This window comes from Dryobates pubescens, chromosome 1 (assembly GCF_014839835.1).
Source record: "Dryobates pubescens isolate bDryPub1 chromosome 1, bDryPub1.pri, whole genome shotgun sequence".
NCBI lineage: Eukaryota > Metazoa > Chordata > Aves > Piciformes > Picidae > Dryobates > Dryobates pubescens.
This window is the reverse complement of record NC_071612.1, coordinates 37,439,356-37,465,578: the sequence shown is the minus strand read 5'-3', so window position 1 is coordinate 37,465,578 and position 26,223 is coordinate 37,439,356. Positions and strand designations below refer to the sequence as shown.

Genomic DNA, 26,223 nt, shown 5'->3' with positions numbered 1-26,223 from the left:
GGGCACCTCACTTGGAGTTTGGAAGGTTAAAACACCAAAAACATTTAACACTCCCAACTACAACCAAAGCTGATCAAAATCATGTCCTGTACCAGTTGCTTTGAATAAAAACAGTCCTTGGTCTCTCAGAGAGGGCATCCAAAATTAACAAATACTTTAGGTGTTAGTTTTCCTGCTCTGAGAAACAAGCAGTAATGAAACTTTCTCTGGGTTGGGTGTTACCCAGATTTGGAAACACTAATGTATCTACTAGCTTGAGAAATGGAATGGATGAACTCAGGGGAAGTTTAGGCTGCAGGTGAGGAGGAAGTTCTTCACAGGGAGAGTTGTTAGCCATTGGAATGGGCTGCCCAGGGAGGTAGTGGAGTCACCGTCCCTGGAAGCATTCAGAAAGGGAATGGATGTGGCACTTGGTGCCATGGTTTAGCAGTCATGAGGTGTTGGGTGACAGGTTGGACTTGATGATCTTTGAGGTCTTTTCCAACCTTATTAATTCTATGATTCTATGATTCTGTCTTCTAACAGAGTTTGAATGGCGAGCCTCAAGCATACCACCAAATGCACACTGACCAGTAGGTGAATACTGCTCATGAAGCAATCACCTCTCTTGCCTGCACTGAATTATGTCAAGAAATCATAGAGTACTGGTTCAGTTAATTAAAGATTGCTACAAGCCATGTGTGTAACAGGGTAAAATTTAAAGTCTTGTAGGCAAGTTTGAATTACTCACTTGGAAATCTTGCTATTATGTAGTTCTTGGGTGAATTTAGCAATCCATATATCCTGGTGTGTCTTTGAGTGTGTTTATGTGTGCATGAACCTATCCTTGTGTGCAAGAGGACACTAATCCTGTAGGGGGGAAAAACAAACAAACAAACAAAAAAACAAGTAACACATTTCTTTTAAGCTTCCAGTAGAAAGTAAGACAAAAACAATCTCCATGTCTTCATCATGTTATTTTAGCTGCAAAGAACCTTTCAATCAAGTGTGACATGAGATAAGAATACAGAAGTGGTGTAGCCACTTACAACATTTTAAGAGAAAAGGTTACATTTGCCTTGAGAAAAACAGAACATTTCTAAAGAAGCTCAAAAAGAAGAACAAAAACTTCCCCAAAGCCCACAAACCCAGCCATACAGACCTCTTCTGTCTCCAGATCATTGTCCTTCCAGGGGGTAAGGCAAATTCCTGGTGGATGAAATAGAATTCCTTCTGCCAGCGCCAGCTGGCAAATAAGACAGGCACTTGGAGATGAGAATGAAGTACCACTGTACCTACAAAGGTACACACCTAACCAGCCTGGAGGTATTATATTCCCTGTTTCCCTTGAAATATAAACTAATTTGTACATTGCACAGGTGCATAATTACACTGCTTGGCAGCTCCTGAAAGCCAGGATGGTTCTTACGCTTCTCTATTTGGAAATCTTATTGCAGGCTGGAGTCCCTCCTTAGGACTTGTGAAAGTGATGTGGTTGGAAAGCTTAACACTTATACCACTACTGCAGATTCAATAGCAAAATGGGAAATAATCCACCTTTTCCACTAGTAAATTGTGCAGAGAACGTGAAGAAGCTACCAGAATTTTGTTACAGGCTCACCCACAGCAGAAATGTATTCATGGAATGAAAACCAGAGAAGCTCAAGCTTGTCTTTGCTTTATGAGCCCAAAGTTTAGCATCTTTTTCTGGATGTAGTACTGCAGATGTTTCAGAGAAAGTGTAAGAACATTCTGGTGGGCCAATCTGCCTCCCATACATCTCCTCTTGATGTGACAATAAAGTTGCAAAGTCTAATAAGATGTAACATGTTTTTCAAATTCACATTATTTATGATGAGACCTGGATTGTTTGGGGTTTTTTTGTAATTCTCATTTATAGTCATGGAATCACATTGCTTGGAAGAGACTTTTAAGATCATTGCATCCAACCAGTACCTAAGTCTATCTAGGGCTAAACCACGGTCCTCAGCAATATATCTCTGAAGCTTTGAAACACCTCCAAGGATTGGGATTCAGTATTTCCTACCCTGCTATTAAGGAGTTTGATGTGTGATGAAGGGTGACCTATCACTGCTTTCAATGCATGCCTTTGGAGGACACAATAAACCTAAGTGTGAATTTAACACGCAACAAGTACAGCGTCATCTATCAGACATTGCAGACACCTCACAAAACTCTGGGGCTCCAAGTAGCTCCTCTGAAGAGCAGTAGAGCAAAACAATTATCACTCTGGAGAGGTTCTCTGGTACAGCTTGTAACCATGCTGTCAGTGAGTCTGAAGGCTACTGCTCAGTCTACCCATTGGCAAAACATAATACAGGTACCTATTCACTGTGTGGAAGAGTTTCATCCCAAAAACCTAGAAGAGTCAGAGCACAACCGGGGGTGGGGGGAGGGGCAAGAAAGGAAACAAGTATTTTTAGCTCTTGGGTAGAAGATGGAAGTCTACATTGAACTAACTGAGCCCTGAAATGGCTGCAAAAGGTCCTCATGGGAACCCAGTACCCATGTAAGATTTGCTAAGACAGCTCCTATTTCTTGCAATCAGTTTTCTGACATAAATATATATTCAGTAAGTCTCAGCAGCCTGTCATTCCTAATTTGCAAAGATAATAATAACAGGGTGGTTTCGTGGGGTTTTTTTTAAGTGAAGCATGAATTCGGTGAGCTCTCTAGTCTCAGCACATCTGCCCCTGCTCTCCTGCCAATCCAACCACCCCAGCAAAAGTAATACAGCACTGCACAGGAAAAGGAGCACAGAAGGAGCACAGCAAAGTTTCTCCCCCCAGTTTCAGCAGCAGCAAGCTGAAACAGAGACCTGAATAAACAGATAGGACATTCAAACAACGGGGCTGTGGCCACAGTTCCTGTAGCAAGGAGCTTGCTCAGCCTCAGCATCTTGGGGACAATGACTCCTGGGGAATCCTTATCAAACAAACAGGAACAGGCACAGAGTCATGGGGTCTCTGTCTTGCTTAAGGTGAAATTTTATTGCCTCCTCTTGCCTGTCGCTCTAGGCAACTGCCTGCTTTGCCTGCTTCTAAAACTGGGCCAGCTTGCTAGGGAGCTGCAAAACCCCCTTGGCTTTAAGTGAGTATTCCATCAGAAGATGTCACTCCATACAGGAGTCCTTTAGCTTCTACATGAAAGGGGAGATGCTGGTCAGTTGGATGACCCTGAAACTTTGATTTTTGACCCAATCTTAACATTTTGCCTTAGCAGCTCCTGAAAAGAGTTACCATTTCGGAAGGAAGATAATAGGAAGGCTGAACATGCAGCCCCTGGCAGAAGCAGACTCTAAACATCTGAGGAGACCCAATGAGTATTTTAAGTACCTGGGTCATAGCTCAGTGGCTGTATTTTGATGCAGGACAAAACACTTACTGAATCATAGAAACAAAATCAAGGAACCCTTACGGTTGGAAAAGACCTTTTAGATCACCAAGTCAAACCATTCTCTACAATGACTGGGGCTAAACCCTGCCTCTCAGCACTACATCTAGGCAGCTTTTAAACACCTCCAGGGATGGGGATTCAATCACCTCCCTGGGGAGCCTGTTTCAGTGTTTGAGAACCCTTTCAGGCAATAATTTTCTTCTAATATCCAACCTAAACCTCCCTTGGTGCAATGTGAGGCTATTTCCTCTCATCCTATCACTTGTTACTAGAGAGAAGAGACCATCCCCCACCTGGCTTCAGCCTTTCAGGTAGATGTAAAGACTGTGAGGTCTCCCCATAGTCTTTCACTTTACTTGAAAGACATAAAAAAACCCTCTTCAGCTATTATGACCCTGTTGAATATTTGGTGTAGGGTTTCCAGAAGTGCTACCTACAGGCATGCCTTCACTTCAACAAAATTGGTGAGCATGCCACTAGTGATTGCAGGGAGATTGGACTGAACCATTGCTGAGCACTTCTGCACACCCCACAATATGTGTTGAAGTGCTTATGAAGAAGAGCATACCTTTAACTTGCAGACAACTTAAATTTTTTTCTCATAGTTAAGTCTGTATCACAACACTGCCTGTAGCCATCACTCCAGTTACTTCACAAGTTCTTCAGACTGTTAGAGCTGATCTTTAATGCTTATTTTTGCACAAAGCTCGACTCAAAATGACATGTCTCAGAAAGTCATTTGTGAACTGCAAACCTTTATCCACGCTGAGTTTAAGCCAAGCAACTTGGTGCAATTTTTATTGATCTCCACGGATTTGGATTGGGACTTCTGAGGTGTCCTTCACACCTTCAGTGTCTCATTCTTTCCTGTGGGATTGCTCAAGAAGTAAAGAATTACTATGAACTGCAGCAGGATCAGGCCATCAGGAAGACCTTGGGTTTACTAATGTGTTTTGCCAAGGGATGCATTCTGTAGCTTCATTTAAACAGATCTGAGCTTGGAGCAAATGAGGGCAGAAGGATACTCAAGAACCATCCTGGTAAAAGGGAAAATGTATATACTGAATGCATACAAGTAAAGATTCCCTGCTACTTTACTGATTTAGTTTTCCAGGATCAAGCTACTAGCCATGTTTACATGATGTCACTTGCAGAACTATGGATCTCTTTTTATTCCTGTTCAGCACAAGGATACTTTTTGCATTATCTTTGTTGACAGACACTAAAGATCTGCTTCAAGTACAGTAAAGTCAGTGTGAAAGTTTAGGGCTTATGCCTTCAGGCTATGTTCTGCAATCTTTTTCTGGAGGATGAGAATCTCTGCTCAGGCAGCTTCCACATAACTAGTTTGGGACTCAAAACACAGGCACTAAAACATCACTTCTAAAGTAGTTCATTTGCCTAAATGAAAAATTTACAGAGTCTGTTATTCAATAAGAAACAGGATCTTTTTGATGTATATTTTCTCACGAACACAGCAGTATCCTCTTTATAGTTCCTGTTTGGGTTTACATAACATTCTTTAATACACTTTTTCTTCTTGTTGAATTAGCAAAATAATATTATTTTTTTTTAAGAAAACCTATCAACTAATCTCCAAACAGAGTTATCCCAGGGTGCTTTCATACTACTCAAGTCCTGATCAGGTGAAGCACTAAACTGGTTTTAGTGTAATAATTTCTTTATCCTCTCCATTTCAGCCTCATTGTGCTTCATTCCCAGCGTTTTATACTCACAGAGGCTGAACCTGAGGATGTTGAGCCCCAAATGCAGACAGATTGAAGCTGGACAGCTGAAGTGATCACCACATAGAGGCATCTGTCCAGTTCAGCTTCTGCAGAGGTGGCAGCCACCATGACAAGAAGCTGAGTCATGCATAAAGGCCAGGTTTCAGATCAAAATAGTAAGATAGATCAGCACGGGCTCTGAACTGCACAGCAGGAGCCTGCGAGCTGCACAGACTACCTGCTCCATACGCCCTGCAACTGTGCCTGCCACAGGAGAGGTAACACCCAGGCAAGGGACAGACAGGGTGAGCAGCTGGAACTGACAAGCCTGGTCCTATTTCATCCAGCATCTGGGTTCCTGAGACAACACATTCAGTCAAAAGCTGATACTGTTGTCAGTGCTGTCAAAGACACAATTCCAAAAGAATTGAAATTATGCAAACTCAAGTTTTCAATTAGTAAAAATGCCTGCCAAAGAGTCTTTAACAATCCATTGCATTATGGCTGTCATGGTAAAGGGGTAGATTAATGAGCTTCATCTTCCAAAGAAGCTGCCTGAGAAATGTATCAATGACAACACTAAGGCAGCAGCAATCTGAAGTGGGAGTCTCTGCACCCTTACCAGGAGCTGCTTCCAGAAGCACTTTCGTACTGAAGAACTGCCGGATACTTTCTGATGGAGAAGCAAATGAGATAGCCCTGCTCAGAGCCAGTCCCAGCAAAGTACCTAAGACGTCATTCAGCCTACACTATAAATCATTTCCTTCATGCATTCATTATCTGTCTGTAGCCTCAAGGAGCTGCTTTTCAGCTATGTACCAGAGAATTTACCTGCTCGTGACACAAGCCAGAAAAAGGCAGGTCTATGCACACTGACTACACAAAGGGAAGCGAAGCGCAGATAAGACCGATAGTTCTGTAAGCACTGACATACATGAAGACTCATTTCTGAGGACACTGCATCTCATGACTGTCAGATCTTTTAACTGAATTATATACCAAAGCTTCAGGCTTGTCTTAAACAGAGCATCAGAGAATCCACAGAGAAGAGAAACAGGCATGCCTACCAAGAAAGGCTTCAGGGGAGATTTGCTCCTTATTGGAAACCACTGAATCCTACAAGAAACATAGAATCTTTTTCATTGGAAAAGACCTTTAAGATCATCAAGTCCAACCATTATCTAACTCTGCCAAGTCTGGTGCTGAACCACATCCCTCAGCACCACATCTCTGCAGCTTTTGAACACCTCTAGGGATGGGGATTCACCCACCTCCCTGGGCAGCCTATCCCCGTGATGCACACTTAGATCAAAAGAAGGATTTTCCAATTCCAAGGCATTCACTTCCCAACACAGCAGCACAACTCCTCAGCCCAGCACTGATGTTTCAGTATTAAGGGTCTAACTGCATGCTGCAGACTTTTCTTCTTGCAGGTAAGCACACTCCCCCCTGCCCAGCTGTGCTCATAGAACTTACAGGAATGTTCTCTTGGAGAAGTAGTATCTTAAAATCTACCCCTCTGTTTCATCTGGTTGAAATTAGACCCCAATTACAGGGTGCAGAATTAATAAAGCAACAGCAAGCAAAGAGTAACAAAATTACTCTGCTGTACTCACAGGCACATACACATGGGGGAACGATTTTGCTTATGACTTATGCTTTGAAGAAAGCAGGATTTAAAAAAAAAAAATCTGTTCAGCAATACTCAGGGAACCCATCTGGCTGTCACTGGCATGTCTGAAACAGAGCTGAGCGGTTTGCTTTTGCTTACTCTAGCAGCATCACCTCTGTGAAAGCCAGCTCAGCCTCTGCCTGCTACAGCAGGCTGCTGCTCCGGCTGGGACCCCAGTGGGGCTAAGGGACAGTAAGAGAGGACCAAGAGGACAGGGGGAGAAAAACCTCACCTCTTAAATCACAGAACCAGAATCACAGCACAGCGAGGGTTAGAAGGGAGCCCTAGAGATCATCTAGTACACCCTAAAGCAGGATCACTCAGAGTAAATCACACAGGAACGTGTCCAGGTTTGAATGCCTCCAGAGAAGACTCCACAGTCTCTCTGGGCAGCCTGTTCCAGGTCTCTGCCAACCTCAAAGTGAAGAATTTAGTTCTGTTTATGTGGAGCCTCCCGTGCTTCAGCCTGCACCCACTGCCCCTTGTCCTGTCACTGGACACCACTGAGAAGAGTCTGGCTTCCAGATACTGTGTATGAACACACACTAAGTTTGTCAAACACACATTATAGTGCATTACACATTTGTATAAATACACAAGCCAGATTTGTACTATATATAGCATATGAAATAACCTATAGAGACACCACCTGCATTAAAGACTTTTTTTTCCAGACAGACTTGGTAGAGTTGACTCTGTGATCTTAGAGGTCTTTTACAATTCTATGATTTCATGATTCTAAGATTCTAGGATTCTAAGATCCTAAGCCTGCAGAAACCCCTGCAGCTCCCACTGTCAATAGCTGCCCCGTTCCCCTAGAAGGCTTTCCCCCAGCCGCCAGCCCCACCGGGCTAATTTAAACTCGGTTACCACCCCTCCCTTACCCCTCCACAGCCCCTCCCCTCCGCTCTGCTGCCGGCTCCCTGCCTGCCCAGCCCCTCCCGGGGAGGTTTCTAAGCCCCGTGGCCCCGACCCCGCCGCCCTGCTGAATATTTGATGGGCGCTGCCCGGCGGGACGCCCCGCCACTGACTGCTGCAAAGGGAACCGCATCCCACGGCTGCTGCTCTCGCTGCTTCCTGTCTTCCTTCCTCTGGCATTCTTCCAACGGCGGCTTTTCATTTATTCCGATAAATAAATAACTGATTAAAAAGAAAAAAAAGAAAAAAAAAAGAAAAAAAACCCAAACAGCAAGAGCATCCCTTTTGTCTCTGAGCAGGTGGACTCCTGTGCAGGCGATCACAAACCCAGGCAGGGCTCTGAACTCTTCGGAGCCCCAAGGATGAGCCGGCAGCAGTTCTCCTATAAAAACCCGGTCTCGGGGCTGTGACACACTCGGGAGGAGGGAAGGCGTCGGCAGCCTCGCCGGAGACGTTCCTGCTTTGGACACCGCGAACCCTCCTTGGCAGAGGGGAAGCCGAGAGACTCGCTCCGAGCGCGCCGCGGCTTCTCCTCCCGGCGCTCGGCTCGCCAGGGCCGGGCGGCGCTGGGAGGGGGGCGGCTGCCACCGCGCCTGGCACCGCTCCTCCGCAAACTTTCTTTCCGCGGCCCCAGCCGCGCCGCGCAGCCGGAGTGTCCGCATGGCCGCTACCGTCACTGCCGCCGCCGCCGTCCTGGGGCTGTGAGCCGGGGCGCGGCGGCCGCCTGCCAGGATCGCCCTGCAGCGCGGTGGGATGTGGGCGGCCGGGGCGGGCGGCAGGTTGCCCTGCCCGCGGGACGCGGCCCTGAGGCGGGCAGCTTTCTCCGGTAACCTCTCGGCGCTGCCGTCCCACCTAGTACCGAGCGGCAGGAGCGTCCGCGTCTTCATCAGCGCCAACCCCGAAGGTAACCCGCGGCCCGCCGGGCCCCACCGCTCCCTAAGGCCCGTCCCGCAGCTCCCCCTGCCGCCCGCGGCCACCGCTCTGTCTCTCGGCCCCGGCCCCGGCCCCGCCGCTCCCGGGCAGCTCGGGGTGCTCCGCGGTGTGGCCGAGAGCGGCTCCTCGTCCCGACCGGAGCGTTGCGGGGAGCGCGTGGGGCGAGGCAGCCGTGGGCCATGTGGGCTGGCAGGGCGAGGCGTGGGGCAACGCCGCTTTGCTGAGTGTGCGAGCTTGGAGCGGGGCTGGAGGAGCCGAAATGCACCTCTCCTGAAGTTTTATCCCGATAAATGACGCGTCTGAAAGGCACCAGGGCGGGGAAGGTGCCTCTGTTTTGCGGTGTAGGAGCAGCGGGGTACACGGGGGCTTGAGGACACGGGAGCGAGCTGCTTTCCAGCAGCCTTCCCGGGGAAGGTTTCCCAGGGTGGGCGTTTTGTAGAGCTTTCCTCGGAAGGCTGGTTAATAGAGTTTGCGATGATTTCATGGCACAGTGAAAACGAGTCTCAGCCGGCTGAGGTTACAGCAGCTGTGGTCCTTAGATCTCGTTCTTGCCTTGCTTCCGAGGAAGCAGGAGCTGAAACCTGCGGGCTGAGCCTCATCAAGTCGGGATCGCTGCTCTGTATCCGAACTAATTAGGCAGCTTGCTACTTACAGCCTATTTTTAAAATCACCCTTTGAGACGAGGCATTTGCATTCACTCAGGAGGTGTCATTCCCACTCGGAAGATTTAAGTCGCTGAAGCATATTCCCACTCGAAGCAGGGAAATAATTAATTAAGCTTTCACACCTATGGCTTTTCTTGTCTGAAAAAATGAGTCGGCTGCATTCACAATTCTCTTCCACACCACCGCCCACCACCTTCCCCCAACACTCCTAATTCAACAATACAATCACCTCTTATGCCAACATCAGAGAGCTGAAAATCAAGCCCGAAATGACAAAAGAGTTTGAATTTTGAAGTGAAAATTGCTTTGGCACCAGTACTTACGGGAGGATGAGAAATAGTGCTCACAAGCAAAAAAAAAAAAAAAAAAAAGTGGGCACAGCGTTGCCTTGAATTCCCACACCTTCAGGGCTCAGCACAAGGAAACTCTCAGCTCTCACATCTAACATCCCTGTTAAAAAGGTGCCATTTCTGAAGGAGGGCATGAAAATGTTTGTGGTTTATTGTTGAAATCTAAGCAAACTTATATAAAGAGTGATAATTGAAGGGGGGAAAGTATATTTGGCTCTGAAATAAAGGATATTTAGAAGTTATGTTATTCATGAGAGGTGGATTTCTGCCAGCTTCACCCTAACCAAGGAGCTACTGCTGCCTCCGTGCTTGACGTGAGTGGCATTTCTCATCAGGACAGCTTGCTAGGTTAGCTGGGTATTTGCTAAAACAAATTTAAAGAAACATCACTAAACTCATTCTAAAAGTTAGGGTTTGAAGCTCCATGTCTCCATTGCATTGTTACTTCAATATTTCAGCTTTAAAACAAACCCAACACTTAAAGAGGAAGGAAGAAAATAATTCAGTCAGTCGGGGATTATTTATATTAGCTCCATTGTAGGATCACACAGGCAGAGCGATTAACACTTCTCATGTCCAAAATTGTATCTGCAACGTGAATGCTTCCAGAAATGATCATTTGGGGGATGGAAATTTCAGAGCAGTTCCAGAGTTTGATTGTGAACACAATCAAAACAACCATGAAACAGTCATGACTATTTATCAGTGGTATCACTGACACAAGTATTACTCACTGCAGGTCACCTTAAAAAAAGAATAAAGTTAAACCTACCTAGAAATAAAAATGCTCTTTCCAGGTACCCAGAAGAGTTGACAATGCAAGAGTTCTGGAGGGGGGGGAAGGTTAAACCTTTCCAATTTAGTAAACTATTTACCACATTTAAGCCCCAGCTCACACCGTATGTTTGCAAGATTAAAGGCTTTCTGTACTTTCAGCATCTTAGTACAGTTTATACCCATCCTTTAATTGTAGAGGTAAAACTCTCAGAGGTAAGAAGTGAGTACCCCTTGGCTGTGCTCTTGTCCTGGTTTGACTGGGATGGAACTAATTTTCCTTCTTGCTAGCGAGAATAGTGCTGTGTTTTGTTGCTTAGCTGCTAGCTGAGGTTAAACCATGACAGCTCTGTGTGTATCTACCATGATGCCAGAGAAACTTGGAGGTTAACCCTACTAAAAATTACAAGAAATCTTCATCCACAGTTTAAAGTGTCCCAACTTTCAAGTAGTTTTTTTTGAGTTATATCAATTTAGTATAGGAAATACTTCTAATATTTGAGATAATTTTATATTGGAGAAGCTTGGTGCATCAGGGTTTGTTTTGTACTTTATGAACATACTTCCACAGGACTGAAATATATGGGTGTGGGTTTATTATGCAACTAGGAAAATTATGATTATCTGTAAAATTCCTTAAACAGAAATCCCTAGAAAGACCAGTAAGTGGTGACAGTGAGCACGTGATGTAGGACCAAAATTGCTTCCTTTGACAGTCTCTTGTTTCCTAGGGGAAATTTTGTAGATAAGTGAAAGTCTTTTCCCCTAGTAGTTAATAGTATTGTTTTGCTCAGGTTGTTGATACCAATTAATCAATCAACTGTGCAGTCTGATCTAGCTGGAGGTGTCCCTCCTCACTGCAGCGTGGTTGGACAAGAGGACCATTGAGGGTGCCTTCCAACCCAATGCAATCTGTGAATTAAACAATGATATTGGATCTTTAGGAATGTTGAAGTTCCTTTATTACTTGAATATAAATAAGTTTGTTTTCTCATTTATGGAATCATATTGGTAGGAAAAGACCTTTAAGATCATCAAGTCTAACCACTATCTAACTCTGCCAAGGCTGGTGCTGAACTGTGTCCCTCAGCACATCTCTGTGGCTTTGAAACACCTCCAGGGATGGAGAATCAACCATCTTCCTGGATAGCTTGTTTCAGTGTTTGAGAACCCTTTCACTCAAGAAGTTTCTTCTGATCTCCAACCTAAGCCTCTCCTGGTGCAACTTGAAGCCATTTCCTCTTGTCCTGTCAATAGTTACTTGTTCTATTTCAGTACATAAAAGCAATCAGACATATTTTTACATCTATATTTTGGCTAACAAGAGCTGAGGATTTTGCTTGTAAACATTTACTGACTTTTCTCAGGATTTTATTATTGCTGCAGACTAATAAAAGTAAGTTGGATTCAACTGATTGTAATAAATGCTTTTACTGTTTAATGTAGAAACTTGTGGACTGTAACAGCAATCAGTTAATGACAGTTTCTCTGCTGCTCAGCAGTGCCAGTGTAGATGCCTGCCATTAACATACAATTCATAGTAAATACAATAGGTATAAAATTCCATATGGTCCCATTACATGAAGCCCCCACATCAGCACTGGGTAGGTTCAGAGCCATGCAGTGATTCTCACCACTACTTCAAAGAGAAAATGGAGTTACAAAGTTTGCTATTTCAAGAAATGATGTGGTTATCTCAGGCAATCTTAACATGCCCAAGTTGAAACTGGTGCCTTAACTGGAGTTAGGAATTTGTCCTGAAAGTGAAATCCTATGAACTGGAACCCAGAGTCAAAGCTTTGATAAGTTCAAATTCTCTTGACTCTCCTGGAAGTGGGAATGTTAGCCCTTTGCTTGTTTGACTACAGGTATTATTGCTTTAAGCATTGATTTATTTAATTATTTTTTTTTACTCTCAGCTCTTTCAGCATGATTATGAAAAGTGCCTTTGACATCTGTAATTTAGCAGAGACAAATGAATGTGCTGCTGAAGGATGTGTATGAAGTCAAATCCTACACACAGGTGGTTCCTTTGAAGACTACAGGATGATGGTACCTTTATATAGTATCTGAGTGTGTCCTGGCAGAGGTGGTGTTAGCCAGTCTTACCTCAAAGTGTAAACAGGGCTGCATCTAGCACTTCAGGTGGCAAGGATGCTGCCTTTTCATCCATTACTTAGCTGCAGGCTTCTCTCTCTCCTCTCCACAGCACCTCTGCATGCTTCTGAAGTTCCAGTACACCACTGCTTCTTCTGGATCTTGCTAGTTAATACTTTCTAGCCATTCAAAACATTTCTGTGGTACAAACAGAAACAACCAGGATGAGATCATGAACAAGGTTTGTTTTCACAGCCATTTACAGCTATGTTCCTATGTTCCTAGAGGCTTTCTGTGCCTCTAGGACCCATTCTTCTAAATCATAAAGCCAACTACTTATAGAAAACCTAATTCATACTAGATTTGGCATGATAATCTTAGTATGAAGTCCTCTGTATAGAAGAAGGAATGTAATTCTAATAGGAATATCACTCATATTGCCAGCACTTCAGTGCCTCCATGGTACAAGCAAGGTATAACACACCTGTAGAGCTGGAACTTCACCAGCTTCCCCAAAGACTGCCTGAGAGAGGTTTTCTTGCCATACACTATTGAACGAGTTGGGGTTTCCTAGAGCTATGATAGTTTTTCAACTTCATTCATTTCCATGGACATGCACCATCCAAAACATTGTATTAATTAAAACACACTCAAGTCTAATGAAGGACAAATTTTTGATACAAAATTTCTGTCTTTTCTCATGATACAGAGAGGAGAATTCTCACCTGCAGGCCAGAAAATTATTATTCCTATAAATGATGACTGTAGAAGTGGATTTTATCCATGTTTTTGTTTGGATCTATTGTTGGAGGCTGCTTTGCAGGAATTGGATATGGTTTTATGCATGCTCATATGCATGTGAAAACTAAAAACAAAAAAATGTTATGTGCATTTGTAGTTTAGTGCTGCTGAACATGAGGGTGGATAGCTCCTAACAGATGAAGAATTATGATTGCTTTAGCTGCAGAGTTACTGCCATATGTGACAAGACAAAGGTATCAGTTTACATTCTTGGCATGTTCCAGCTGCATTGTAATTTTTTTTTCCTGAAATCTTACTGTCTTTAAGAAAAATACAATTGAGGAGATGTTAATGTGGGAGAATACTCAAAAGTCAGGATAATACTTAGTTAATGATGGTCCATTTTGGTCAGCCCCAGATACCATATGGTGTCCCCTCTTGGATGCAGTGCATGAAGATCTTTTTATAAAGACAATTTTATATAATCTGGGTGGAATTTATTCCTTAGCTAAAGGAAAACACAGATGTTCAAGTGTATGAAATTGCAAGGGAGGTGTTGCGGAGATGTGGAGACAAATAACTCAAGGACTTTTTTTGTGCTAAGTGTTAGTTCTGGTTACCTAACTTTGTACCTATTTATGGCTTTACGTGACGCACATCAATGTAGTGGCTGAGCTACAAACCAAGCTACACTTGGGGGGTGGGGAAGTTCAATAGTTTTAAAGTTGAGTATCTCAAGAGCTTGGGAGAGTAACATGGTTCAAGTATCTCAGTTTGGTATGGGCCTTGACATGAAATATGTCTGATTTCAGGAGGCACAAAAGGTTGGAAAGAAACCTGAAATTTTCACTGTTTCTGCCTCTATGTTAAGTTTTCTCTTTTCTCTTATGCCACAGAACAGCTCAGTTGTTGGTGTGATTAAGCAGAAAGCAAGACCTTGAGACTGTATGACCAAGTCCATGTAGGCAGATTGCAAGCAGAACCGGTAGGAGGTGACATTTTGCTGGGTGGATTCTCCAAGCCTTTGTTCCTCTTAGAGGAAATTATCATTTTGGGCTTGGATGGGAGACTGAGTTGGATTGAAGTTTATTCTGCTGGGACACATAAACCTAAGAAACTGTTGATAAACTGTACAAAAAGAACTGTTCTTCATGTCCTCATCTACTTTTTGTGGGTTCTTTGCTTATGCAAGGACTGGGCTAAGGATTTGCTCTAAATGTGCCAAATATTCAGGTGGAAACATTGGCAACTTTTGTTTAATTTTCAATGAAATTTTTAATTCTCATGCTCAAAAGGTAAAATGTGCCTTTGGGGAAGAAGATTAAGCTCAAAAGGTGGGGGGTTGCTTCTATTTATATTTTTTCTTTGTAAAACAGGAAACCATTTAGTTTGTTGGGTTTGTTCTTTCTTGATAACTTACAAATTAGTAAAATTACCTGGAACCCTGTGACCTTCCTGCCAAGCAGCATCTGGCATTATCAGCTACAAAAATTTTGGACCACTTTATGTTTTAAATCCACATGATTAATCTTTTTTAAACTATAAAAAAATCAAAATTTTATTTTCTTGTAATTTTTTTTTGTCCATATACACAAATTTACTATATAAAATACTGTGGAAATTGTATAAATGGATATATGACACTTAAGGCATGTTGTCATAGACTGTTTTCAAACTTGTTGTTTAGGACCCCTTGTGAGAACTATTTATGTTCAAGGACATCACTCAAGGTTGTAACTCTGTCAGTACTGAAGAACAGCCTTGACTGTATCAAATGCTATTGTAGAAGTAAAAGTAAATGCTTTACAGAAGAGTTTAGATTATTTGTCCACAAATAAACTTAGAAACATTGAGGGTTGTTTGCCACCTGAAGCTTAGGTTCTGTGACAGTTTTTTCTTAGACAGAAAAGAGAAGGCTTTGGGGAGATCTTAGAGTAGATGTCCAGAATTTGAAGGGGGCCTCAGGCAAGCTAAGGAGGGACTTTTGACAAAGGTATATAGTAACAGGACAAGGGGTGATGACTTCAAACTGAAAGAAGCTGGATTAAGATGACACATAAGGAAGAAATTCTTCCCCATGAGGGTGGTGAGGCACTGGGAGAGGTTGTCTTAAATGTGTCCAGAGAAGGGCAACAAGGCTGGTGAGAGGCCTTGAGCACAAGCCCTATGAGGAGAGGCTAAGGGAGCTGGGATTGTTTAGCCTGGAGAAGAGGAGGCTCAGGGGTGACCTCATTGCCCTCTACAACTACCTGAAAGGTGGTTGGTCTCTTCTCCCAGGCAACCAGCACCAGAACAAGGGGACACAGTCTCAAGCTGCTCCAGGGGAGGTTTAGACTCAAGGTGAGGAGAAAGTTCTTCACCGAGCGAGTCATTCGTCATTGGAATGTGCTGCCCAGGGAGGTGGTGGAGTCACCGTCCCTGGAGGTGTTTGAGAGGAGATTGGACATGGCACTTGGTGTCATGGTCTAGTCATGAGGTCTGTGGAGACAGGTTGGACTCGATGATCCTCGAGGTCTCTTCCAACCTTAGTTATACTGTGATACTGTCTGGGGAAGTTGTGGAGGCTTCAAGCCTGGAGGTGTTGAAAGCCAAGCTGGATGGGGCCTTGAGCACCCTGGTGTAGTAGAAAGTGTCCATGGGAGGGGCATTGGAACTAGATGCTCTTGAAGGTGCCTTCCAACCCAAACCATTCTATGGTTCTATGATTGAATGAATTTTTCCCAGAGCAAGACATGAGACCTAGCTTGAAATGAGAGGTAGCACCACTGCATTGCCTTTCCCCATCCACACAGAAGCTTCTTTCCAGCTTGATCAAGGGCAATGGGATGACCTCACAGCTGAGCAGCAGTCTGCTGTGCAGCAAACTCAGGAGGATTTCCAAGGCTGTGTTTCAAGGAGACCATGTGCAGTCCATGATGAGATTTGTGTAATCACATAAGAACAGGGTAGTACAAAGGGAATCTTATCTCTAAGCTTATGCAGCAAAACAGCTCCTTCTAAGGAACTTGCATACATGACTATGAGGGCAGTTGCATGTGTCCACAGATGTGTGAACACAAGAGTGAATCCTGCATTAGGCTTTAAGCTTTGTTTGGAGAATTTTATAGAAAGCAAACTTTAGATCAAAGAGTTACTGAACTTCTAACTCACAATATGAGGGCAGCGTCTAAGCAGCAGATTTTTTTCTCTGAAACATATGAAATTCCTTTGAATTTTCCTCTGTTCAGAGTATTTTGTGATAAGACATCCTTTCAGGCAGCAGTAATAATGCATTAGTAATATTTAGCTACCAGTAATTGAAGTTTTTAATATATTGAAGGTGGTAGATCTAATGTGGTTGCAGATAGTCATGTGCATGGGATGCAGAGAAATCTGGCAGATTTTTTAATCTGAGCAGTGCTGTTCAAGGCAACTGCTTTATCCCCTTACTGGAATTTTAATTAAAGAAGGATAATAATAGATAGAATTAGAGACCTAATTTAATCACGGTGCTGCCAGTGCAACACTAAAATAACTCCACTGGCCTGATGCTACTCTTACTAATTTAGGTTTTGTATCAGAGAGAGGCTTTTATGTATAAAATCTTTAGTCAGGAGGGGAGTAGGGCTAAATCACAGGCAGCTGAATATGAGAAGTGTAGCAAGGTAAAAAGAAGGGAGCTCTGGGTCAGTGCAGAGTACCACCATGTGCATGCTGCTGTGCTGGGCAAGAGAGAGTTGTACCACATACAACTCATAAACCAGCCCATCACCGTCATATTTTGACTTGCTGTTAAACTCCCCCTGTAGGCTTCTGCTATTGCCCATGCTGTGGTGGACAGCCCTTATTCCTGACCAGCTACAGCCATTCTTGTACAGAATATCTATCTAGAGAAAAAGTCACCTTTACAAGCCAGATTTATCAGGCTGTTCAAAACACGCTTGGTTGGTGCCAGAAGCTGGAAGGACTAGCAAATGGCAGGACTTTCACACTGGACTTAATCCAGAGCCACACTGTTGCTAAGTATCAGCCATTGGGGCTGATCAAATAGCTCAACAGAGCAGATTTCAAACTGTCAGAGCCTGACAATGCTCTTGTACAGCCTGCTCGTAGCGTTTGCTTGGGGTGGCACAGCTGCTGCAGTCTTCAGCTTGCCTCTGTGGTGTGATTAAACTCTTGAAAATGTTTAATATTACAGTCCATTTATTACAGAATCGTAGAATCATCTAGGCTGGAAAAGACCTTTAAGATCATTGAGTCCATTAATTGTTACTAGTTAAAGCTATTAATGTTACATTAATATGCTTTAATGTACATTGTATATATGCATGTTTATAGTTATAATGTGCATAATATGCATTGATGTACATTAATAGTTACAACTACAGATGTCATTATGTAGTTTTAACTATTTCATCATCATTTCAGTCTGCTAGGAACTGGGTACCTTTGCAGCCTCACCTATGCTTTAGAAATCTCACAGAATCACAGAATGGTAGGGGCTAGAGAGATTTCTAGAGATCATATAGTCCAACCCCCCTTTCTAAAGCAAGGTGACCCAGAGCAGGTTGCAGAAGAATATGTCCAGGTCTTGAAAGTCTCCAGAGTAGGAGACTCCACAACCTCTCTGGGCAGCCTGGCCCAGTGCTCTGGTACCCTCAAAGTGAAGAAGTTTCTCCTCATATTGGAGTGAAACCTCCTGTGTACCAGTTTGTGCCCATAACTCCTTGTCCTATCACTGGGCAACAGTGAAAAGAGCTCAGCCCCATACTCTTGACCCCCCCACCCTTTAGTTGTTGTTCAGCCTCTCTCATGCTGCTCTCCTCCTGGCTAAACAGCCTCAGGTCTTCCAGCCAAAAGATAGCTAACATAGAATCATAGAATCAATAAGGTTGGAAAAGACCTCAAAGATCATCAAGTCCAACCTGTCACCCAACACCTCATGACTACTAAACCATAAATCAATAAACTCCAATAAGGATTATTGTACCATGGGTTTGTGTCTTGCAGTGGTTTGCTTGTTCCAGGTTAAGCTTTCCTGCATGGGAGGTGTTTCTGAAGTGTCCAATTGCTCACACTATAGCTTTTCCTTTGGGGGTTTATTTATGAATGAGAGGAGGAGACTTGTTTACAGGATTCCTCTTATTTACCTGGTCATTTCTTCTGTAGGATGTTTGTTATATTTGAGATTAGTGTAGAATCTTAAGTCATAGAATGGTCTGTGTTGGAAGGAACCTCCAAAGGTCATCTAGTCCAACCCCCTCTGCACTCAGCAGGGGCATCCTCGACTAGATCAGGTTGCCCAGAGCCCTGTTGAGCCTAAACTTGAAAATCTTCACGGATGGGGCCTCAACTACTTCTCTGGGCTTCTTGTTCCATTGTTCCACTACCCTCATGGTAAAGAACCTATTCCTAACTTCCAGTCTAAATCTATTGCCCCTTGTCCTATCACCACAGGCCTTTGTAAACAATCTCTCTCCAGCCTACTTGTAGGCCCACTTTGGGTACTGGAAGGCTGTAACTGGGTCTCCCCAGAGCCTTCTGTTCTCCAGGCTGAACAACCCCAGCTCCCTCAGCCTGTCCTCAACCGATGTGGTGAGCAAGTGGAAGTGATTTATAAAATCTGGAACAAGAAAACAATGTCTAGTAAATTCAATGCATTGTTTGACTTATAAAAACATATCCATTATAGAATTTCTTTTAAATGGCCTTTTCAACTGGATTATATAATCCTCCCTAAAAATAAGGCTTAGATGAATCATTAGAAAGGGGGTAAGGGAGAACAGAGGTAAGATAACTCACTCTTCCTCTAAATGTCAGTCACTATTTCCCTCTGAGATGTTACATAATCTGTCAAAATGAGCCAGTTTTATGAATTACTTGGTCATGTTCAACAACTTTGTTAGCAGAGACCCCCACCTGGAATTCTCAGTTTTAAAATCTGCTGTACTGCAGTGCCTGGAAGTGGGTGTTTAGAGCTAGGCAGAAGTTGTCTGTCACTATGTGAAACAGTCCTGTAAAGGTTGACTGAGGTTCTCTTATTTAGGCAAGGTGTGGTTGAGTTTCTGGCACCCCTCCCTCACATAGTCCCCTTGTTCTGGGCTTAATGCCCTCTTGCAGCTGCTCTTCTGTGCTGGGATTGTCATTCAGTTTCTTCATCTTTGGGAACTGCTTCGACAGGCAGCCAAGAACTATTCTGACTGTGCAGTGCCATTTAATATTCCTCTACATTTAGCATCAAGAAAAAGTCTGTTGCAAAGAAAACTCCTCTTTATTGATGCAGGCTTACTGCACTGATAGCAAGCAGCACCTCTCACATCTTCTGTGGGTGTCTCTACACACCCACAAGTGTCAGGTTCAAGTCTTTTTCATCTTCTGATGTAAAAGTCTTCACATCTTTCACTTAAAACCCATACAGTACAGCTACATTTATTGGTCATGCTTTCTCCAGCTGGCCTGACTGACTTCAGCTGGTTTGTTGTGATGCAAACAGTGACATCACTGCTTTCACCAAACTTAAGAAAGAATGCAGAATCATAGAATCATTAAGCTTGGAGAAGACCTCTAAGATCATCAAGTTCAACCACCAACCAAATACCACCATAGCCATTAAACCATATCCCAAAGTGCCATGTCTACATGTTTCTTGAACACCTCCAGGGATGGTGATTCCACCACCTCCCTGGGCAGCCTGTTCCAATGCCTGACCACTCTTTCAGAAAAGAAAATTTTCCTCATATGCAACCTAAACCACCCCTGGCACAACGTGAGGCCACTTCCTCTCATCCTGTTGCTAGCTACCTGGGAAAAGAGACCAACACTCATCTCACTCCAGTCTCTTCAGCCTCCTCTTCTCCAGACTAAACAATCTCAATTCTCTCATTTCCTCCTCATAAGACCTGTTTTAGAACTTGGTGACTTGTGAATTTGCATAGAAAGGACAACTTTACTGGAGAGCCACCAGTGCTTCCAGAATTCTTCCTTAGCCTTTCCAGATGAAAAGTCCTATAGGAGTGTTGACTGGAATTTCTCCAGAATAAGATCTTCTGCCAGCCTGCACTGCGCAATCTGTGTGTGCTTTTACAAGCCTTGATCCCTCATAAGTTTTTATGTCTTGCCTCTGCTTTATACCTTCTCAAAAGCTGCAACCTACTGGTCAGTTAGAGGGTAGAAAGGCTCTGCAGAGGGACCTCGACCGACTGGACAGATGGGCAGAGACCAATGGCATGGCATTTAACAAGTCCAAGTGCCAGGTGCTGCACTTTGGCCACAGCAACCCCATGCAGAGCTACAGGCTGGGGTCAGTGTGGCTGGAGAGCTGCCAAACAGAGAGGGACCTGGGGGTACTGATTGACAGCCACCTAAACATGAGCCAGCAGTGTGCCCAGGTGGCCAAGAGGGCCAATGGCATCCTGGCCTGTATTAGGAATAGTGTGGCCAGCAGGAGCAGGGAGGTCATTGTGCCCCTGTACTCTGCATTGGTTAGGCCACACCTTGAGTACTGTGTCCAGTTCTGGGCCCCTCAGTTTAAGAAGGACATCGAGACACTTGAACGTGTCCAGAGAAGAGCAACAAGGCTGGGGAGAGGCCTTGAGCACAAGCCCTATGAGGAGAGGCTGAGGGAGCTGGGATTGTTTAGCCTGGAGAAGAGAAGGCTCAGGGGTGACCTCATTGCCCTCCACAACTACCTGAAAGGTGGTTGTAGACAGGAAGGGGTTGGTCTCTTCTCCCAGGCAACCAGCACCAGAACAAGGGGACACAGTCTCAAGCTGCGCCAGGGGAGGTTTAGACTCAAAGTGAGCAGAAAGTTCTTCACTGAGCGAGTCATTTGTCATTGGAATGTGCTGCCCAGGGAGGTGGTGGAGTCACCATCCCTGGAGGTGTTCAAGAGGAGACTGGACGTGGCACTTGGTGCCATGGTCTAGTCATGAGGTCTGTGGAGACAGGTTGGACTCGATGATCCTTGGGGTCTCTTCCAACCTTAGTTATACTGTGATACTGTGATACTGTGATCATTCACTTCCAGGACTTGACTCTGCAGTTCAGCTAGGAGGCGAAATGTCCGTGACATCCCATTGCTCTATTGATTGCCACTGCCTCATTACCTCAAGTACTTTAGTAATGTACCCTGATTGTTTTCTCCTTGGTCTAGTGATGTCAGAAAAAAAAATTAAAGCTACTGCAGTACACACAACTTCATTCTTGAAAGTGGTTTCCAACATTGTATAGCAGCATATTTTCTGCTTTCTAGGTAATTCCATCATGTTTTGAAGTGTGAGCTGATACCTCTAGATTAATTAGTAGGATTTTTTTCATGATTCTCCCCCTCTACTCAGCTCTGGTGAGACCCCACCTGGAGTACTGTGTCCAGTTCTGGAGCCCCTATTACAAGAGGGATATGGACATGCTGGAATGTGTCCAAAGAAGGGCCACGAGGATGATCAGAGGGCTGGAGCACCTCTCCTGTGAGGACAGACTGAAAGAGTTGGGGCTGTTCAGTCTGGAGAAGAGAAGGCTCCGAGGTGACCTAATTGTGGCCTTCCAGTATCTGAAGGGGGCCTACAAGAAGGCTGGGGAGGGACTTCTCAGGATATCAGGTAGTGAAAGGACTAGGGGAAATGGAATGAAGCTGGAGGTGGGGAGATTCAGGCTGGATGTGAGGAGGAAGTTCTTCACCATGAGAGTGGTGAAGCCCCTGAATGGGTTGTCCAAGGAGGTGGTTGAGGCCCCGTCCCTGGAGGTGTTTAAGATCCAGGCTGGATGAGGCTCTGGCCAGCGTGATCTAGTGTGGGGTGTCCCTGCCTATGGCAGGGGGGTTGGAACTAGATGATCCTTGTGGTCCCTTCCAACCCTGACTGATACTATGATACTATGACTTTTGCATGTGTCTCTGTTACTGTACAGGCCCTTCTTACATCTTCTCTTACCCCTTTATGCACAACTCATTGAAAAGTCCTCAGTCAGATTTCACAAGTAGTTTTTCTTCCACATTAATTTTGATTCTAGTTGCAAATTCTTGTCCTTGCAGGCTTTGCTGTTATCCAGGGCTTCATTGTGATAAGCTTTGGTGTTCTGCAGGGATAATTTTCAGACTTAATCTTGGTGCTTCCGAACGTGCTGTGTCGTCAGTTTCTCCTGCCACATCATTTAATTGTATGACAATAATTGTTTGGAAGTTGCCATGTTTTCAGGACCTTTTCTTAGTTTGCTTTATCAAACAGAAAATTGATTTTGTTGAATTCTTCTGCTTCGTGCAGTTTGCAGAATGCGAAATTGTCCCCCTGTAGAGAGAGATTCTGCCTGCGACCCGTGGTGCTGCTGAAGCTCCCACTGTGCCTTGGCATTCGTATGCAGACGCATTTGCAGCACTTCCCGCAAGCGGCAGTCGAGAGAGGCAAGAGCTGCCTAGGCACTCGAGCCACAATCTGGGGACTATTTCCAAGTTTGGGAAAGGATTCCAGGTCAACCCAACACTTCTTTTTTTTTCTTTAAGAACCTCTACATGTTGTGCAGATGATCTTAAAGGTGCTGTGCTCCTAAGGGATAATGTGAGGTTAGTTACTAAAAGATAAAACTCTGCTTCAGAATCATAGAGTCAATAAGGTTGGAAAAGACCTCAAAGATCATCAAGTCCAACCTGTCACCCAACACCTCATGACTACTAGACCATGGCACCAAGTGCCACGTCCAATCCTTTTTTGAACGCATCCAGGGATGGTGACTCCACTGCCTCCCTGGGCAGCACATTCCAATGGCCAACAACTCTTTCTGGGGAGAACTTTCTCACCTCCAGCCTAAACTTCCCCTGGCACAGCTTGAGACTGTGTTCTCTTGTTTTGGTGCTGGTTGCCTGGGAGAAGAGACCAACTCAGAGTCCTCACTCATACCATACCCACTAGATTTCATGAGCAGTGTTTGTTTATTAATTTATTTATGGATGGAAGGTTTCATTCAAATTCTGTGGAAGACAGTAAGACATCAGAAGGTACAGGGTGTCAATATGTGCCACTAATATAGAACTTCTTTAAAATCTGCTGAGATTAACAGATATTTCCATTAACTTCACTAACCTTTGGATCAGACTCCAAATTTGTTTCATGTAAGCATACTGTACCCATAGCTGAACCAAACTCTCAGAACCCGGTATTTGTTTAAATAGGGAACACTATTGTGTGTGAATAGTGAAGATTTGAATCTCAGAACAGCTTCTCATAGAAACACAGTCACAAAATAGTTTTGGTTGGAAAAGATCTTTAAGATCATCGAGCCCAACCATGATCCGATTCTGCTAAGTCTGGAACTAAACCATGTCCATCAGCATCACATCTCTGTGGCTGTTAAACACCTCCAGGAATGGGGATTCACCCACCTCCTTGGGGAACCTGTTCCATTCTTTGAGAACCCATTCAGTCAAGGAGTTTTGTCTATTATCCAACCTAAACCTCCCCTGCTGCAACTTGTGGCCATTTCCCATCATCTTATTGCTTGTTACTAGGGAGAAGGGCTAACCCTCACCTGGGTCCACCCTCCTTTCAGAGGGTTGTAGAGAGTGGGAAAGTCTCCTCTCAGACTTCTCCAAATTAAACAGCCCAAATTTGTCAGCCACTCTTCACAAGATCTTTTCCCAGACCCTTCACCTGCTTTGTTGCCCTTCTGTCATGTCAGTTCCACAGATATATTTCTGCTAAGATCTGTATTTTAACTTGGGCCTCGACCCCTTTGATTTTACCAGTTGCCTCATGATTTTATCTGTATGAAAAGGTTGCCCAGAGTGGCTGTGGATTCTCCTTCTATGGAGACATTCAAAACCCCCCTGGATGTGTTCCTTTGTGACCCACTCTAGGTGATCCTGCTCTGGCAGGGGAATTGGACTAGGTGATCTCCAGAGGTTTCTTCCAACCTCTAATGTTCTGTGATTCTGCAAAATTGCCACCCGGGTGTCATTGCTGAGCCAATAGGTGGCACTGGTCAATCGTATTGACAGTGAAGACACGGAACTAAGATGTCACTGTGAAATGTGGCCAGCTATTGAATATTGAATAATTAAAGAAAAAAATATAGATCCATATTCTAGATGTTGGGTTAAATTTCTCATCTTCCAGACTCTACAGTAGGGAACATTTCAGAGACACAGGGTTTAGAGCAACCTCTTATTTTAAATTGGGTATTGTATGATTTGAGGGCTGAAAAAGAAGAGCTCATTGCTGCACATAGACATTATAGGCTTGTAATTATGCCCTACATTTTGAGTCCTGCCTCAGACAGTTAGAGCTTTTGTGTGGAAAATGTGTTTGTTTAAATGTTCTGGTGTAGACCACAAATTTGTAGTCAAATCCTATCATTTCTTTACAATTGAGAGACACATTTCAGGACTGATTACCAATTTCATGCTATTTTTCTTGATTTCTTCTGATTTTCATGCCAAGCACCCATTCTTTTGGGCTCAAATGCTCAGCCCACTCTTGTTGTAGTTATTTTTTTAAGAACTGAGAGGGCTGACGAGAGGGTGATGCCACCAGTCTTCTTACACATTGGCCTAGCAGCTAAACTCTGAGCTGAAGGACTATAATCTAGGTTGTCCCTAGTCTAGTAGGGATACACACAATTCATAGATTCATAGAATGGTTTAGGTTGGAAGGGACCTTCAAGTTCCAACTACCCCTGCCATGGGCAGGGATGCTTTGCACTAAACCAGGTTGCTCAAGGCCTCACTCAGCCTGGCCTTGAAGATCTCCAGGGAGGATCATCCATGACCTCCCTGGGCAACCTTCCTGCACATCCCATGAGAGGGCTCCCTCCATCATTCTGGATAAGGACATCACAGTAATGCTGCAGTATTTTGGCAGTCAGAATTTGTTTGGAGGGTTGCAGTCAGTCGTGGGGTTTAGTTTCATGAATGATCTTCAGTCTGTCCAGTTTCTCATTTGCCTTCTTAGAGAGCCTGTACAGACTTGAAGGTTGGTAGTGGGGAGGAGACACTGGACGAAGTGACCAAGACCAATCTGTTCCCATTCCCAGTCTACCTAAAAAGAGTCTTGGAAAGCTTTTGGTGCTTATTATAATTCTCTCTGCTCACAGAAAACCTTGAGGGAATGAAACAACAGTCTCTGGAGCTCATTTTCTAGGAGGGCAAGAGTACTAGGTAGCTCAAATCATTTTTTTCCCCTCTCTTACCAGCTAGGATTGAAAATCCTTGCCTGCAAAGTGCTCTGAGATTCTCAGATGAAAGGCACTATAGAAATGCAAATGACTTGTTATTATGGTATTATTCTCAAAGACAAAGTTTCCATAATATTTAGGGACATTTGTTACCTACTGGTATTAAAAGATTTAGTAGCAGGGGTAACAGACAAAGCTATTGTGTGCTACTACTGGTAAAAAGGCAGTTTAAAAGGAATCATTCAGATGTGTAGTCATATGTGACAAGGACATGCTAGCATTAAGGATCTTGGCAGCCACTTCTTTACTTGCTATTGCTGCTGAGTAATTTTTAACCTTATTTGCATCACATCCTTAGATAAATCAAGTGCAGAAATTTTCACTGCAGTTAATAGACAATGGTTACAAAGTACCCACATTCTTTACTATTGCAATCCATTGAAAAAGAAATCCCATGGCAAGAATCTGTCCTATCCATCCAGCAGATCTAAGGATGTGGAGTACTTGGAGGAAGCAAACAGCTGGGTATCTTTGTGGATGTGCATTCAGGACTAGATCAGAAGAAGTTCTCTGCACATCCAAGGCTTCCATAGTTGCATGAGAGATTCTGGCATTCCACAATAATAAAGGTATGGGGAGGTTTAGAGTGGGTATTAGGAAAATTGTATTTACTGAAGAGTAAAGAGTCAGGCTTTGGAACAGGCTGCTGAGGGAAGCGGTGGAGTCACTGCCCCCGGAGGTGTTCAAAAAACATGTAAACATGGCACTTCAAGACATGGTTTAATGGCCAAGGTGGTGTTGGGTCAAAGGTT

The 26,223-nt window shown here is 44.0% G+C and overlaps 1 protein-coding gene across 1 annotated transcript in view; it reads left to right on the top strand.

Annotated features, from left to right (window-relative positions):
- Positions 1 to 8,341: 8,341 nt before the first annotated feature.
- NWD2 (NACHT and WD repeat domain containing 2) overlaps positions 8,342 to 26,223 on the top strand; it is a 62,686-nt gene continuing 44,804 nt past the window's right edge. Inside the window, exon 1 of the mRNA XM_054164162.1 lies at positions 8,342 to 8,617. Coding sequence (XP_054020137.1) covers positions 8,467 to 8,617 — 151 coding nt within the window. The 5' untranslated portion in view covers positions 8,342 to 8,466. The remainder of the gene's footprint in view (positions 8,618 to 26,223) is intronic.